This window comes from Anas acuta, chromosome Z (genome assembly GCF_963932015.1).
Source record: "Anas acuta chromosome Z, bAnaAcu1.1, whole genome shotgun sequence".
Classification (NCBI taxonomy): domain Eukaryota; kingdom Metazoa; phylum Chordata; class Aves; order Anseriformes; family Anatidae; genus Anas; species Anas acuta.
The window spans coordinates 32,366,037-32,383,294 of record NC_089017.1 but is presented as its reverse complement, the minus strand read 5'-3'; the positions used below and the strand labels follow the sequence as shown (position 1 = coordinate 32,383,294).

The window sequence follows — 17,258 nt, the reverse complement described above, 5'->3', positions numbered from 1 at the left end:
CTTGCGAAATCTGAATAATTTCTGGGAACTAGGAATATTAATCTGACACATTTAACTGCACAGTGTGCAATTCTAGCAGTGACTGCAATCTGGGTTGATTTCTTAATGTTTCTGGCCTTGTAGGACTGGTACACCACAGAAACAGATGTTTCAAAATGGAAATCAAAATCCATTTATAAAACATAATTCATAGTTTTATTCAATTCATTGCTACCATTCTAGCTGACCAAGTTTTCCCTATTTCAATATTCTGTTACCAATATAAGAAATGTACAGCAGAGACATTTCTCCTTTCACCAGGAAATTCACTCTGAGGTATGTGGCTGAGCCTTCACTCAGCCTTCAGGTCCTACAATTCTACACTCAAAAAAACCACAACCAAACAAACAAACAAAAAAACAAACAAACAAACAAACAAAAAACAAAAAACAAACAAACAAACAAACAAAAAGGCCATCAAGGAATAGTCTTTAAATGTGTGAAATTTACTTTGTGTAAGCTTTGACCTGAAGTTTTTCATTGATTTTAGAAAATTTAGATATTTCATTATGAGCTACAATTTGCTCTCAAATCTCCCTGACTTTAATCTGTAGTCTGAAATCAGTTCAAAGCTGGTAGACAGGTCTAGGCATTGTGATGATAAGTTTACCTAAAATAAAGGACATGTTCCTTGTTGAGGTCTGTATTCAAAACAATTAAATTTCTTCATTAAGTGCTTATCACAGCTCCCATTAAATACAGTGGAGGATCCCACTGATTCCAGTCAGCACTGAATATATAGCTCTTCCAGCACAATGGAAGCTGGTATAGTAGGAGAGACCTGTATATTTCTCAATTAATACATCACATTTTTCTCTGTTGTAATTGGAGATAGCTATTCTTAGGTTTACCTGCCTATGCCTAGAATTAACAGATCTATTTAAAAAAAAAAAAACACTTCACTACACATTAGTTATGATGATGTTGATGTTTTCTTTCTTACAAGGCTTGAATGGTACATAATAAAATAATTTTTAAATTGTTTTTTTATTTTTTTACTTGCTTTTTCTTTGCAAGTGCCTGTAGGTCTTGTCAGAGAGAGATTTATTTTTTTTTCTGAATTACTAAGCGTCAGAAACAAAAAGATTCTCTCCAGAAACTGTTACTCTTATGAATAAATTGTTGCTCAATTTGTTTTATCAAAATCCATGAGATTATCTGTGGGTGTAGAGATTGTTATATACCTAACAATTACTGGCAAACCTGACTGTTATACAAAAGAGTATACATTTTGTACAGTTCTACCACTGTCAAAGTAAAATAGGAAAATGTATCAGCATCTTGCCTGGTTCTGGACAAGTTGTGTGTTAATCTGTGTTCAGTTAAGCCTGCTGTACAGAGTGGTACATCATCAGGCTTTAATACAGGACAAAGTGATAAAGTGTGATATAGGTTCACTGTAAAGAGCATTGGATTTAATGCCTACACACATCACACAGATGAACTTAACCCAGTCCTAGATATTCCCATGAGTCACTTCTTTATTACTCTTCCGTAAATTATATTGGTGATAGAGGAGGAAATTACTTAAATCAAGTCTCATGAGAAAGTCAGTTAAATGAAAACATTGTACTTACTAGGACCAATAAGACCTGAATTCAGATTTGCAAGACAAAGTACAGTGTGAAAAGGTTTATTGCTGGCAATATAAATGTTCACTGGAAACAGTATGACTACTGTAGGCCACTGCATTAGTCATTTTGAATGTTATAAACTCTCTTGCTATTAACGTGCTTAAGAGTTTTATACTGATGTTTAAACAACTGGGTAGAGATATAATGGCATATCTAACTTGGCGCCCAGTTCTTAAATCTTTTACTCATACAAGTATTCCCTTTAGATTTGATTTCCCTTGATTTGTGCCTCTTAAATTCCATTAGCTTCAACAGAGTTATTTCTGATTTATGGTTTTGTAAATCAGAAGGAACTTGATCCCATTGGAATTGGTCAGATGTTTACAAGTTTCAGGACAGGGACGATGCTTATTAAATATTTTATGATTAAGATTTAAAAGGAATACGAACATTCTTTACTGCGAAACTTCTCTCGCTGTAGTTTGTTAAAAAAGTAAAACCTATTTCTTAACTACCCTTTGTACTGCTTGCATGACTGGAATAGCAGTGTCAGAACTTTGTCAAATCACATTACTCTGCGGTATTATAATTGCATATCAGAGAGTAAAGATTAGGAAAAAACAATAATCCTTACAGTTTGGAGTAGCTAATAATGTATGGAATATAGCAGTTCTGTTTGCTACTTAAGTAAACATTTGCGATATAGAACGAGAATCTATCCTATTTCTCTCATTGTCATTTTATGTTTGTTCAGTAATACAACATGAAATAGGATTGGAAGTCAATAAAATAACAACAAAGCTCATTTCAGGCAATGCAGTATATCATTTAGTTATTTTATATTACAGAGTAGTGAGTTGTTAAAGAGGAAAAAAGATTTCAGAATGCAGTGGCAATTTAGTGGACCCCTTGAGATTATAAAGGTATTTGTTTCCTATCTGATGGCTTCATTATGGGGGCGGTTTACTGAAACAAACATTACCATATTGCCTAGCAGCTTTGTAGATACAAATAACATTTGTTATGGCTTGAACTTGCAATGGATGATGGTATATAACTGTGTTGAAGTCACTTAAATGTTGGAGAGGTCAAGTTTGTTCATTCAGCTGAACATAAATACACTGCTTGTTGCACTCATTTTTACTTACAGAAATGAGGTGGTGACTCATTGGGCTTCACAGAAGGGCATGAACTATCAGTTTACATTGCACTGCTTTGTGTTTTGAAAAGAAACAATAGAAAAGATTAATGGAAAAGGAGGCAGTAATTGATTTCCTTTTGAGGATTTTCATGAAATGTTTAATGTTGCCCTGGAACTGAAACCTCATGATCGCGGGTTGCTGAGCAACCTTGTTTTACTTTATTTGATAGGGACATGAATTTTCCAATTGCTGTGATGCCTCCTTAGGCAAAGCACACTGGGACACTGGGGCTATAATTTGGTAAGGTCTATAGGTGTGAAGTACTTGGACAGTAAAATTTCATGAGAGATGTGAAAACGGCTTTGTTCTCTATCTCATGGAAGAACAAACGTACTTCATACAAAGATCTGCTTTGAGGGGTCCTAGCTCCTCCCCCCCTCCAAAAAAAAAAAAATTCTCTGTGTTTATTAGTTTTTAGCTGCTTATTTCTTACAGCTACAACCTGTTGGTTAGTCCTACTGAGGAGGTGGATGAAACTCTTCCTTACTGACATTAAAAGATTTCAAGTACTGTGGTCAAATTTCTTGTGATCTGGCATTTGAATAATCAACATGGTACCCTCTAGTACCATATAACCATAGATACCCTCTACTTGCCACATTATATCCATTCTTAGCTTCACTGAGGACTTACTCTACGTCCTCATCTCTTGGGAAGTGGTATCACGTAGCAGAGATGATGTTCATAAGGTAGGCAACACAGTTCAGATTCATGGAGGGCTGCCAGCTCTTGCCCTCCTTTAAACATTGATGCAAGTTCTTGTTCTTGGAGCTGCAGCTGAGAAAGGTAGGGGGCCAGCCTCAATATCTGTTTCTTTCATCATTTTTGGAAGTGATATGAATCTACCATAGACAGGTCTTGTATGACCTGTGGTGTATAATGCACCATTCTTTTCATTGCTCATCCATGTAAGACTCAAACATCATTTTCATCTGCTCTGTATTCAGGCAGCTTTCTGTTGGTTTTATTTAACTGCCTGATGTCTTCAGGATTTTTCTTTGTGTGATTTGGCTTGTTTCTTTGTTTCTTTTGCTCTTAGTAGTAGCCTTGTTTGTAATTAAATACGATCAAATGTGTATACAGTTTTATTTTTAAATACAAACAGGTAACCTACCTCCCCTTTCACAGGAGAGATTCCCAAATTTACAGGATGTGAATGAATATATAATCCAAAAATGCTACCACAATCCTCTTTGGAAGATTTGTTCATCCTGTTTAGCAGCGTAGATTAAATCAATTATTCTTAGTGTGATTAAGTGTGTATTAACATAAAGCTGTCATACAGTTCTAATTAATATCTTTTTAATATGTGAACTTACTTTATGGTTCACAATACTTCTGAGACCTATAACCTCTCTATAAATCAAAGTTTTCCCATTCTTGCAAATAAAGTTGTACTACAATTTAGCTGTGTTACATTCTAAAACATTTATTTTTTAATTAAACAAAATATTTTATGCTGGTATTTGTTTTTTAGTGTTTTTTTCTTTTTTTTTTTTTTTTTTTCTCCAATTAATTCCAAATACTAAATAAGGTTACCAAAAAATCATTAAGTACTGCAGTTGCCAAAAGCAGAATTTCATTTGACAAAAGTTATTTTAAAACACAGATATGGAAAGTAACCTGTATGCTGAAAGTATGGTCTAGGAAGCTTTGTGCAATGTACCTGAATTTCATAGAAGTTATGAATCAATTACTGGTTGTAGAGGAAAATTATTTTGCTTTATTTTGTGAAGTATATGTTAAAATATATTTACAGCAGGACATCTCTCTATTTAAAAAAATAGAACATTGAAATTCTAAAATATTTTGGAGAATCTAACTAGGAACATATAGTTTACATTTAAATGTAAATTCTAATTTGAATTAAATTTTACTTGTTGTTTAGAATTGATACTTAAGACTTTATATTTAGATTATATTCTGGAACCCAACCAAAAGCCTTGACAAGAAAATCTACTAAAAAGAATATTTTTGTAGCAGTAGTCCACAGTGGAATATACGAACTTATGTAAAGAATTTCCGCTGCAAATTGATATGTTTTATGTTCTTTTTAATCTGAGAATTTTAAAGCTTCCTAACATATGCATAATGATTCAAATTCACATTAAAATTTGCAAAGTGACTTAGAAAAAACTCAGTATTAGAAATTAAAATTCACTTCAGGATTTTTTATCCTATTAGCAAAGCACGATAAAAGTTTAAATACAATAGAAGTTATTATTTATTTATTTATTTATTTATTTATTTTCCAGTAAAAGATTTAGTGTGCTGCATTAATTTTAAAGTAAAATTCAACAGGATGTAGGCAACAGCAGTAGCATTCTTATCTGAGAGAACATTATGTAGAGCTACTTTATTTTAATGACTCTGTTATTCCTTTTTGACATCACCGTTTAAAAATCCAAATGGTACTTTTTGAGTTCAAGGTAAGTGCCCAAATAGCTGAAACACAAAGGAAAAATACAAAAGAAGTCAGGAGTGACATATATTAATTCAGTAAGGTTATGAATTTTTTTCCTTGTCTGAAAAGAAGAGGAATTTTCAAGGGTAAAGTCTTGGCACATTCCTAGAATGTGAAGAGATATAACCTGATTTATTTATATGGAAAATGTGATGTTTCTATTACAACAGGTATGTGGCTTAATTTATCTGTCTGTGTTGAGGTTTTGTTTGTTTTCCATATGCCAGTGGTCCAGGAGGGTTTCTCCTTTTTTTCCGGCTGAACTCTTCTGTCTTCCAGAGACTTCCTAGATTTAAGAAGCTAAGCAAGAGCTGTTGGTTACAGTATAGCATTTTTATTGAGGTGATGGTGTTTATTGTTTCATTGTATCTGAATTTCCATGGAGGAGACCTGATGAGTCAGGTCAAGCCCAGCTTGTTCAGGGTGTCACTGCTCAGAAACAGCAGCACTCTGCAGATGCAGCAGGTCCCCTTGCAGTAAACCTGAGAGGAAAGGAACATAAGAGGAGCAGAGATATGAACTGTCAAGTTAGGTTATGATTACCTCGAGCACTCTACCTCGAGAGCTGTTTGCACAACTTGGGCTGTTGAATTTATATTAGCTAATTGGGCTTAAAATAGAACTGAGAACTGGGTTATTTGTGTGTTTGAGCATAGCTGGAGTTCATGCTTTCAGTGTAGTCTGGGTCTGTAGTCTGAGGTGATGTGTGTTCATACCAACGTCACCTTGCTCGAACTCTTTCAGATAGCCAAGTTTGGGAACACCGAAAGTGCACTTTTTCCCCACACCCAGTAGATATTCTTGTAATGTATATATTTCTCGTAATATAGAGACTCAACATCATTATTTCCATCCTTTAGCCTTGTCTTCAAAGTAGTATTACCTTGCTTGCTACTGCAGCTCAAGACAAGACCAGTGCTAGTGGTTTCTGCTTGTTTTTTACTGTTATTAAAGAATCTGTTTTAACTCATGCAGGGTAGTGTATGATACCAGCCCAATAGGGAACTAGCAGACAGCTTAAATATTTGGATAGAAACAAACTGGAATTTGAGGTTTTAGGCCGAGTAATGTCCTGAGAGCCTTTTCTGTCTCTAAAATGTTTTATGTTCTGATCTATGCGGGAGCCCCAAATTGTCCAGAATTGAAAGAGAGAGAGCGTTGTACCTCACTGTGGTGTGCCGTATGTGGATAAACCTTGCTATTATTTCTTATGAATGATATATAAGTAAGTGAAATTCCCTATTTTGTTGACAATGAAACAAAGAAAAACAAACAAACAAACCAAAACAAACACACTACTTTTGATTAGAGGTTAAATATGAGAGATAGAGAACCCCCATGTCAGTCTACAGGCCAGACAAAACAGCAGCTCTGCAGCCACTCTCATGGTGGTTGCTCCTCCAGCATTAGCTCGGTGGAATGCTGTCTCAACGGTGAGATTTTGGGCAAGAGAGATGGATATTAGGAAAATGTGGTCACTAGTGCAGTATTTTACAGGAAAACAAGTGGCAACAACAACAAAAAACAGTATACAATTTCACTGCCAGGCTTTGGATGAACATGCTTTTTCAAGATATGGGTGCTTTAATTTGCATAGGGCCATGAAGACTAACAGCATTTGCAGGGCCTTCTTGCCTCTAAATGCTTAGAATAGAACCCTGTCTATGAAATATATCCTAAGTCTATAAGGAAAAAAGAAGGAAAAGAAACAACAGTTTTCTGTAGTAGCATTGAACCTGTTTTCACCTGTGGATAAAGGTGGGCCGAGAGGGGTCAGAATTTAGGGCTGTGACCACAGCTCCTCCATATCCGTTATAGCATGATGTGCATCAAAGGAGCATAAGCTGTATTGCAAGCTGTGTCAATATTTGGTTCTGTTAAAATGCTTTGTAATACTCAGTTGGTTTCACTGGCATGTGAAACAGGGACAAAAGCTATGATACCAATGCATTTTGTTTCAACCTTCTTGGACTGAAATGTGTTCATTTTTCACAGAATCACAGAATTTCTAGGTTGGAAGAGACCTCAAGATCATCGAGTCCAACCTCTGACCTAACGCTAACAGTCCCCACTAAACCATATCCCTAAGCTCTACATCTAAACGTCTTTTGAAGACTTCCAGGGATGGTGACTCCACCACTTCCCTGGGCAGCCTGTTCCAATGTCTAACAACCCTTTCAGTAAAGAAATTCTTCCTAACATCCAACCTAAAACTCCCCTGGCGCAACTTTAGCCCATTCCCCCTCGTCCTGTCACCAGGCACGTGGGAGAACAGGCCAACCCCCACCTCACTACAGCCTCCTTTAAGGTATCTGTAAAGAGCAATAAGGTCGCCCCTGAGCCTCCTCTTCTCCAGGCTGAACAAGCCCAGCTCCTTCAGCCGCTCCTCGTAGGACTTGTTCTCCAGGCCCCTCACCAGCTTCGTCGCCCTTCTCTGGACCCGAAAACAAAGGATGTTTTGCTGCAAAACATCCTTTCCTCTTTGTATTGTGACATTTTAAATGTTTTAAAATTGAAGCAGAGTTGAGGTATTTTTTTCAAAATGAGATGATGATAGTAATCCTGGGAGAAATATAGTCTGAGCCCAGACATCCAGGTAATTCTTCTCTTCAAAAACAAAACCAAATAAATAAAAATCAGTGTATTATTTCACTAGATAAGAAACTGTTGGAAAGGTATTTCTTGTGCTCCTTTCCATTAACTTGAAGAACTTCCCTGCTCATGCTCTAATGCATAGAAGTTTCAGAGAGCTTAATCTTATCTGTCAGTTTAGAGATTATAAATACATCCTTAAGGTATACTTAACTGGTAACTTTAGCATTTATATTTCCTCATAGAGTTTGTGAGGACACTCATATGTGAACTTAGATGAATTCATTCAGTAATTATGTCCTAGATTATTTTAATACTGCCTTAAAATATGAAATTGCATATGGAACAAATATAATCCAAGGACAAAGTTTATCTCTTGTTTCAATGTATCCATTTTCTCAACTTTAAAAAGAAAACCAGGCCTAATAAATATGAAATTAATCTGTATATGTGGATGCTTTAGTTTTCTGGGATTCTAGTATTATATTGTAGGATTGTAATTTCTGTGAATTATTTTATTCTTGAATAAGTGTAGCATAGTACTTTTAAAATTTATGTATATATCCATTTGAAGTTTTCAGTGATGAAGCTTACTTCCAAAAAGAGTGGGTCTCCCTGGCTACTGCCACCCATTCTCCTTGCTTTTCACCAGGCAATTCCTCAGGAATGTTTCTCCATCTCATTTTAAAGAGATCTGGTCTCCCAGGTCAAAAAGGAGATTACAAAGATTTCCCAAGGATAAAACAGCTAAATTGCCATCAGTCTCTAAGGTGGTTAGCTGTGCAGTCTGGTGTTTCTGTCTTTGCATTGCTTTTCCTCTGAGGGTGCCTCTAAGACCTGGTAGTTAAATTATAAAAAAAAAACAAAACAAAACAAAACAAAACAATTTAACAAGAACATCCATAATGATAAATTTTATTGTGCTATATTTCCATAGTTTAACTATTCTCCAAGTAGTCCAAGGATTTGGAAGGTCTAAGTAAATTCCCATTAAGGGAAAAGAGGGCAATAAAATTTTTAATAACACTGGTGTTACCTTACTGTGAGAGGCACTGGCAGTTAGTGCATATGAATTAAATTCCATTTAAAAAGTTAGGGATTCCTTTATTTTATTGACAGTTATGAACTAAAGCTGTAGATCTCACTATTTTTAATAATAATTATTATTATTACTACTACTAATAATAATTATTATTTATTAAGTGCTATTATATGAAAACTGGCCACACCTCGAAGGCATGACATTACAATTACCACACGTAATTCTACAGGCTTCTTCTGTCTCCTGAGTACAAGGTCTCTGAGGCAGTACAGCCATCAGACAATAGAAAGCTTCAGGCTTTCCCTCTTTGGTTAGAATGTAGAGCAAGCAGATCACTCTAGTCTCTTCTGTTGTGGCTAGTTGTTATGGTTTAACCAGGACACTAGTGCTGCTAAACTGTATGACCTCCAGGAGTCCAATCTGGCCATCTCCTAATTCTGCTGTTGTGGATGCCCTCAAAGGTGTCAGCTATGGTTTGCCCTTAAATAAATAAATAAGATCTCCAAACTTATACAAGACAAACCATAGAGAACTGGGTGATGTCGAGATTTGTGTAGCACAAAAATAAATAATTAAATAAAAATCCCTAAAATATAAGTTTCTGTTTAGGCAGTGCTATGTAGGAGTAAAATACAATTACCTGAATTACCTACTTGAGCTGTATCTTTTCAATAATGCACGTTCTTGCACACAGATACACATACTATTGTGTGCACACAGTAGTAGGTCCATGATTCCTGGTGGTGACAAGGTCCTTAAAAGGTCCATAACCTTTGTTATGACATTCATTGTCCTACAGGCTGTTCAACTGAAAATAAACTCTAGTTAATATAGTTACAAGTGATACAGCCGTATACACTAATGTCCTTATTTTCCTTTTGGGCTAACATCAGCACAGAAACTGATTTTCGATCTAACTCAAGCTATATCATAGAATGGTTTGGATTGGAAAGGACCTTAAAGAACATCTCGTTAAAAGCAGGGACACCTTTGTGAGAAACAATCTGTAGCCAGTAACAGGCTCAGGTGAGGATCTCAGTGAAGTAGCATTTTTATTCGCAATTCAACGGTGTGCATCCTTCAAGCAGGAATTCACAGCACAAGTATATCATAACCTTATATTCCCTATTACCCAACACTTGATTCCTCCTATTTCTTCATTGGCTGAGTACTACAGGTTCACAAACTACTCAACACTCGTTACTATGCCATATAAGTACAATTTTATTTGACCAACCTTTAATTTTTAATTTTTTCTTTTTTTTTTCTTCTTCTTTTGTGACTAGAGAGCCTGTGATTTTTTTTTTTTTGTTTTTACTGATTTCATGCTGCTTGTTTTGTTTTTCTTAGCTATCCTTCTTATTTTGGGACAGGGGAACCTTCCCCTTATCTGCTTAACACACTCCCCACTGTTATGCCTGCGCAGTCACTTTTAAATATACAAAGTTAGTGAATTTTTCCACTGCAAAGATAGTACTTTATTTCTCACACCTACCACTAGAGCAGGCTGTTAAGAGCCCCATCCAGCCTGACCTTGTATGCTTCCGGGAATGGGGCACCCAAAATTTCTCTGGGCATCCTGTTCCCGTGCTTCATTACCCTCATAACAAAGAATTTCTTCATTATATCTAATATAAATCTACCCTGTTTTAGTTTAAAGTTATTACCCTTTGTCCTACTGCTACATGCCCTTCTAAAAAGTATAAGGTCACTCTCCAGTTTTCGTGTAGCCTCCCTTTGGGTATTGGAAGGCTGCTGTAAGGTCACCCTGAAGTGTTCTCTTCTCCAAGCTGAACACTACCAACTTCCTCAGCCTGTCTTCATAGGAGAAGTGCTTCAGCCCTCTGATCATCCTCATAACCCTCCTCTGGACTTGCACCAACAGGTCCGTGTCCTTCTTATGTTGGGGGCCTCAAAACTGAAGGCAGCATTCCAGGTGGGGTCTCACGAGAGCAGAATAGAGGGGGAGAATCACATCCCTTGACCTGCTAGACATGCTTCTTTTGATGAAGCCCGGGATACAGTTTGCTTTGTAGGCTGCAAGTGCACATTGCCATCTCATGTTGAGCTTCTCATCCACCAATACCCCCAAGTTCTTCTCCTTTTCAATCTGTTCTTCACCCAGCCTATATTTGTGCTTGGGATTGCCCTTACCCTTATGCCGGACCTTGCATTTAGAACATAATGAAGTTCACACCTATCAAGCCTGTCTAGGTCCCTCTGGATGGCATCCCTTCCCTCCAGCATGTTGACCGCACCACACAGCTTGGTGTCATCAGAAAACTTGTTGAGGTACACTCAGTCCCACTGACTGTGTCACTGACAAAAGTGTTGATCACAATACCAACACCTGAGAAATTTCATTTGTCACTGACTTCCATTTGGACATTGAGTGGCCACTGCAACTCTTTGAGTGTGACCATCCAGCCAACTCCTTACCCACTGCCACCATCTATCAAATCCATGTTTCTCCAATTTAGAGATAAGGATATCATGGGGGACAGCGTCAAATGCTTTGTACAAATCCAGATAAATGACATCAGTTGCTCTTCCCTTATCCACCAATGCTGTAACCTCATCGTAGATGGCCACCAGATTTGTCAGGAATTATTTTCCCTATTGAAACAATTGGCTGTCACCAATCACCTCCTTATTTTCCATGTGTCTTTGCATAGTTTCCAGAAGGATCTGCTCCATAATCTTGCCAAGCACAAAGGTGAAACTGACTGGCTTGTGGTCCCTGAGTCTTATTTTTTTTACCCTTTTAAAAATGATGGTTATATTTCCCTTCTTCCAGTCAGTGGCAACTTCACTGGAATGTTGCTGGACAGCCTTGACTTCTCAAATATGATGGACGGTGGCTTAGCAACTTCATCTGCCTGTTCACTTGGGGCTTGTGGATGCATCTCATTGAGTCCCATGGACTTGTGCACCTTTAGGTTCCTTAGATGGTCTTGAACCTTATATTCTACAGTGGGTAATTTCTCATTCTCCCAGTCCCTGCCTTTGCTTTCTGTGACTTTGGGTGGTGTTGCTCCTATGCACCAAAAGAGTATGGTAGTCTTTGGGCAAAGAACCATCTCTGCCACTTATTTTGGCAACACATTTCAGCCCACAGAGGACCATGTGTTGGGTAGTCTCAGCACCCCCAGGACCTCACAGCTCTTTGAGATATCCATCAAAAGACTGTTCCCTATATGTTTAAAGGGGGGTTATTCACAGACATGCATGGGCAGATATGAGATCAGGTTCTTCCATGGGACAGAATCACACCACTTCTGCTTGAATCACCTTTCAAACAGAAGGCAGCATGGAGATTACTATGGCAGTGCTAATATACCTTATTCAAACTAATTGACTATACCTTAGTCAAATTCCTATTCAATTTATGATAAACCAACTTCGTATAACTGAATGTTTTGATGTTGGGCTTAAACTAAACATAAGTCACTCTTTCTGAAAGGGAGACATTGATGGACACACTCAACAGACTGAGATGAATATCTTTGACACTGGTGCAGTTTTCCCAATTAGGTGAATTATTTTGAATTACAGATGGTTGTTTTTTTTCACAAAAAAGTTCTCCCTCATTCCCCATGTCACTTATGTCTTCAAGATGGAATATAGAACTGCTCCATGAGAACAAAAAATTTCTATGAATATTTCTTAGTGTATGCCGATATTTTCTCAACATTTTTGTTTTCTAATATTCTAAAAGCATATTCTTGGAGTTCTTCAGTGGCTTGTTTCCCATTCTCTTTGACCCTTTAATGTTAAACACTCAAGTTTCCTTCATATATATTCATAGATGAAAATTCATAATACAGGATCTTTGAGATTACAGTTTTTCATTGTTCCTCCACCCTCTTTGGTGATCTCATTGAGATTTATTTGTAAAACCGAGCCTATTTTCTGATGTCACTTTGATTTTCATCTTAAAATAACAGTAAGCTCAGTTTTCCCTTTTTTTACTCAACATTAAGGGACACTTAGCTAAATTATTGAATGTCTTACAAGATTTACAGTGCAACAGAAGGTCAAATTTCATATGACTTGGTGAGATGTTGACCCTCAATACAAGGAGGCTGAATGTTTGTTTATAGGTGTGTGAAACTGGAGTTTCATGTTATGAATTTTTTTAGGTTAGTGAGACTAGAAGGGAAAGTTTCTTTATCAAATTGGGTAGCATATCTGTGTTTAGTTTCACATTGCTACTGTGTAGTGATGGGATGAGTAAGTAGAAATTTTATTTTGCTGTTGTGAAATTTGCACTTTGCATGATTTGATTTTATATTTTAAATTAGTCGTTACTCTGTGTGAGGTTAATGTTTCCAATTTTTTCTACTTCTTTCTTGCCCATCTTTGGCAGAAAGAGAAGTCTATTCCTGTTGTATAGTTTGATGCTGTGAACGTCCTTTTTATAAGTTAATTATATAAATAACCAAATCTAGTGCATTTTACAGTACATTTCCTTAAGCAAACTAGATGGAATGCTTTTTAATAACCATATAGTCATTTGATGATTTTTATACTTGCCACTTGAAGACAGTTTGGATATAGATTGATACAGAATTACTTAAAGTACTGCATATAAATTAAACATTAAAAAGGTAGATACAGACAGACTAAGCAGCTCAATTATAATCTTTGGTTATGCAGTTACTGCCTCAAGGACACTCCATCCATTTCATATCATATGTCCTTCTTTTGAAAGATGATCACTGGGTTCAAGTAACATTTCAGCACAGCAGGAAATTGCATAATTTATAGACCTTTAAAATGAAAAACAGAGAACTGCTTTCCATAAATTAAATTTCCCTCTCATTTTTTTTTCCTCCCCTTACAGATTGGAACACTGAAGGATTACTACCACTTCTACCATAGTAAAACAATTAAAAGGTCAGTTCTCTCAAGTAGAGGTACCCACAGCTTCATTTCAATGGAACCAAAGGTAAGAAAATCCATCTAAGTGTCTGAGGCAAAAGCCTTTGCATTTTTTATATGAAATATCATACCATGAGGTGTTTACCTGAATGGCATATAGCATTACAAGAACTGACACACTATCTGTTCACTAAGGTTCTGCTTCCCATTAAAATGAGGCGGAGACAATACCAAGCTATTAAGTTATATGCTATTCTTGGAGCATAAGGTCCAATATTATTCTTGGAGTTTTGTTAATGTACTAATCACCATGCTGTGCTTCTCTACAAAACCATGTGTAACATTAATGTCTGCAAATCTTCTGTAAATCATCCAGGTTTTGAAATGAAGATGAGCAATATAGGATGGTATCAATGTTTAGAGGAAAGTTTCTCTCTTTTTTTTTTTTTTTGTTAGATTGTTTGTTGGTTTTCCTGGTCTTTTTCTAGATTTAAGAGTTTGTGAGAGATTAAAATAAGAATATTATTTTCTGTATACTTTTTACCAGTTCCCCTTGATCTTAATTTTAAGATCTATTTAATCTATTTAAAAAATAGTAAAAGTAAAAGAAAAAGCAGTTTGACTACTGTACTCATATCTGTTCCCACAAGTGCAGAGACGCACCATTCAGACAACAGGGGCTGTGCTTGCAGTAGGTCATTCTGCAAGAGTAATAAGGAAAAGTGTTTGCATTTGCATCAGCTTACTCTGTTTCCTACGCGCATAGAGGTGCAGTAGTTTACATGCAAATATTCAAGTTCATATGCACATACCACCATGAACTTTTTTATATTACCCAGCTTCCAAATACCACTTCTGCACTGTTGGCAGCTGGCCTTGATTACTATGCCCTGAACTGTGAGAGGCTGTATGGCAGAGCACAGCAGAAAATCAGGGCAATAATTGATTTTCTAGTGCCTTTCATGTTATACCATTTAGGTCTTTTCCTATATACAGTATTCTGTGCTGCTGCTGGTACAGGAGTCTCACTGCCCAATTTCTGCATCATTATTAAATATCACTGAAATATTGAGACGCTCTAGTGAGGGCTGTGCAAGGTACTCAACACTGGTAATGATTCTATATGTTAAAGAGAAGAGAAAGCTTCTTTTGTGTAATATTGTGTTCTGGTAAAAGTGTTTGTGATTCATCTTGTGATGGCTTCACAGAATCTGGGTTTGGGAATTCTTGTGCAGATTTAGACATGTCAAAATACAAACATGTATTTGTAGTATAAAGTCCAGCTTGTGTGTTTATAATATTTCATGATTATTAAAACAGGCTGGAAATTCAATTGTATTGTATAAGCTGGACCTTTTAAAAACAAAAGGCTTAACCTTACGAAAGGCATGTCACATGGCTTTGAGAATGTTAAAACGCCAGTATTTATGTTATTATATTTATGAGCATCACTGTATCTAATGCCAATATTTGCAGCAGATTAGATGGCATGTGTGTTCGTGAACAAGGGAACACTAAGGTTCGTGTACTTTCAAAATCATTTAATGGTAGTTTGGTTAATGCTTAAAATCGTCTCTGTGTAACATGTACACACAATTACTTGATCTGTGCTTGCTTCAGGTGTGGATCACTAATTTCCTGCTTTATAAAATTTTAAATGTTGGAATTTTTATTGAGGAGAAATTCCTTACATAAGTTACCATTATGTAATGAAAGAACCATTTTGAAATCTGGTATTTCTAAACTACTTGTGTGAATAATGTTTGATTGCACTGCGTGACTGTAATAGGAAAGACATATCGGTAGTGTAAAAAACTGCTTTTGTGGATTTCAATTAATGAATCACTTTAATGATCTTTGGCTTGATCTTTTTTTTTTTTTTCCTATAAAACCTTCATGACACCACTATAAATTACATGAATAAGTCCAACAGGGAGCATAAACTGATTAGTGTATAGCACATTATGACAATTGTCTCAACATTAGACAAATACTAACCTCTATTTAGATGGAAAGATAAAGAATATGCAGTGTAACATGACTTTGCCTGTTTTCATCCACATCCTTGCCTAGAGGAGAAATGGATCAAATAGTTTTAAGAAGAGATGCCCAAGTGTGGCTTTAATGTCCAAAACATAGATTGTCATGTAGAAAATTTGAAAGAGAGCTTTCTCCACAATATCTTTTCTAGTCTTGGTTATAGTTGCATAGTTGTTTCTTATGAGTTGTTAGCAAAACAAAAGACATGAAAGAAGGTTGTGGAATCAGAGCTGAGTCTCTCTAACTGATGTGATGCTTCAGGTTAGCTTTTGGCATGGATCAGTGAAAGCACCATACCATGAAATGAGAGCCTTTTTAGCTCAGTCGAATTTGCTCAGCAAAGTTATTTTGGTGGTGTGTGAATCAATGGGAGCAAAACAGAAGGGGGAAGATGGACGGAGTCAGTTCATACTTGAAAAGGTTCATGAATTAAAACGGGAATTAAAAGTTGTGGTGCACCCCTGGTTTTGCCACAGTGCTGAAATGAAAGTACACAAGGTGAAGAAAATGCAAAATATAATTGCAACCTCACCATGTAAGTCACATATCACTTGTAAGTGACATGTAAGTCACCTTATGTCAATACAAACATGAAGAAAATCCAATGGAGCTTTTCTATCACTGAAGAGATTACAGTTCCAATGAAATGTGATAGCTAAAACACTTTGCACATAGCAATGGTACATAGAAGTTAAACAGACAGTATAGATGAGAAAGCTGTCTTTTCATAACGGAAACTGTTCCATGAGATGAAGAGTTTGTATTGAAGGGCTGTGATAATGAAGTTTGGGACTTGTATGGAGAAAAATGTCCCACAGAATCAAGTAGTATAAATGGCAAAGCAATAGCTGTAGAATACATTTTTAACATAGTAAAATGCAGTTTTAACATTGATAAATACTCAAATCTGTGTACATACAAACTAAAGTTTATTCTGTTTTGCTTATGAAGTCCCCAGTGCTCCGCATCACAACAGAGATCTAAAAAATAAATGTGGCCCATAGCAATGCTTCAAAATGTAAAATTAGTAATTCAACTTCTTGTAAAATGTCACATTTACTAATGAGGAAAATGTTTTACAGCATTAGTATTTGTCAGTCTGAACTGAGATGACATCTCTTTTTTTTTTTTTTTTTTTTAATTTATTTCAGATAGGCTTCTTTGTGGTTTGAACTCCTAGCTAGTGGGTCAGGTTCACACTCACATTTTAAAAGCTGAAAGATTACTGGTCTCACTTTCATTGAAATAAGAAGGAAAGCCACCTAATTTCAGCAAGACGCCCTGCTTGAGCTGGATTGTGCAGAAATGTCATGCCTTTGCCGCCTCTGCTCCAGGGTCAGAATACCTCTTGGAAACATTGCTCCAGACACCTACTTTCACCCAGTCTCAGCAAACCACACAAAGAGAAGATCTGTATGACT

The 17,258-nt window shown here is 36.3% G+C and overlaps 1 protein-coding gene across 2 annotated transcripts in view; it reads left to right on the top strand.

Moving 5' to 3' along the window:
- The window catches only part of PCSK5 (proprotein convertase subtilisin/kexin type 5), a 255,418-nt gene that overhangs the window by 13,249 nt on the left and 224,911 nt on the right, over window positions 1-17,258 (top strand). For both annotated transcript variants that reach the window (XM_068667577.1, XM_068667578.1), the window contains exon 2: window positions 13,760-13,864. In XM_068667577.1, the coding sequence (XP_068523678.1) occupies window positions 13,760-13,864 (105 nt within the window). The remainder of the gene's footprint in view (window positions 1-13,759; window positions 13,865-17,258) is intronic.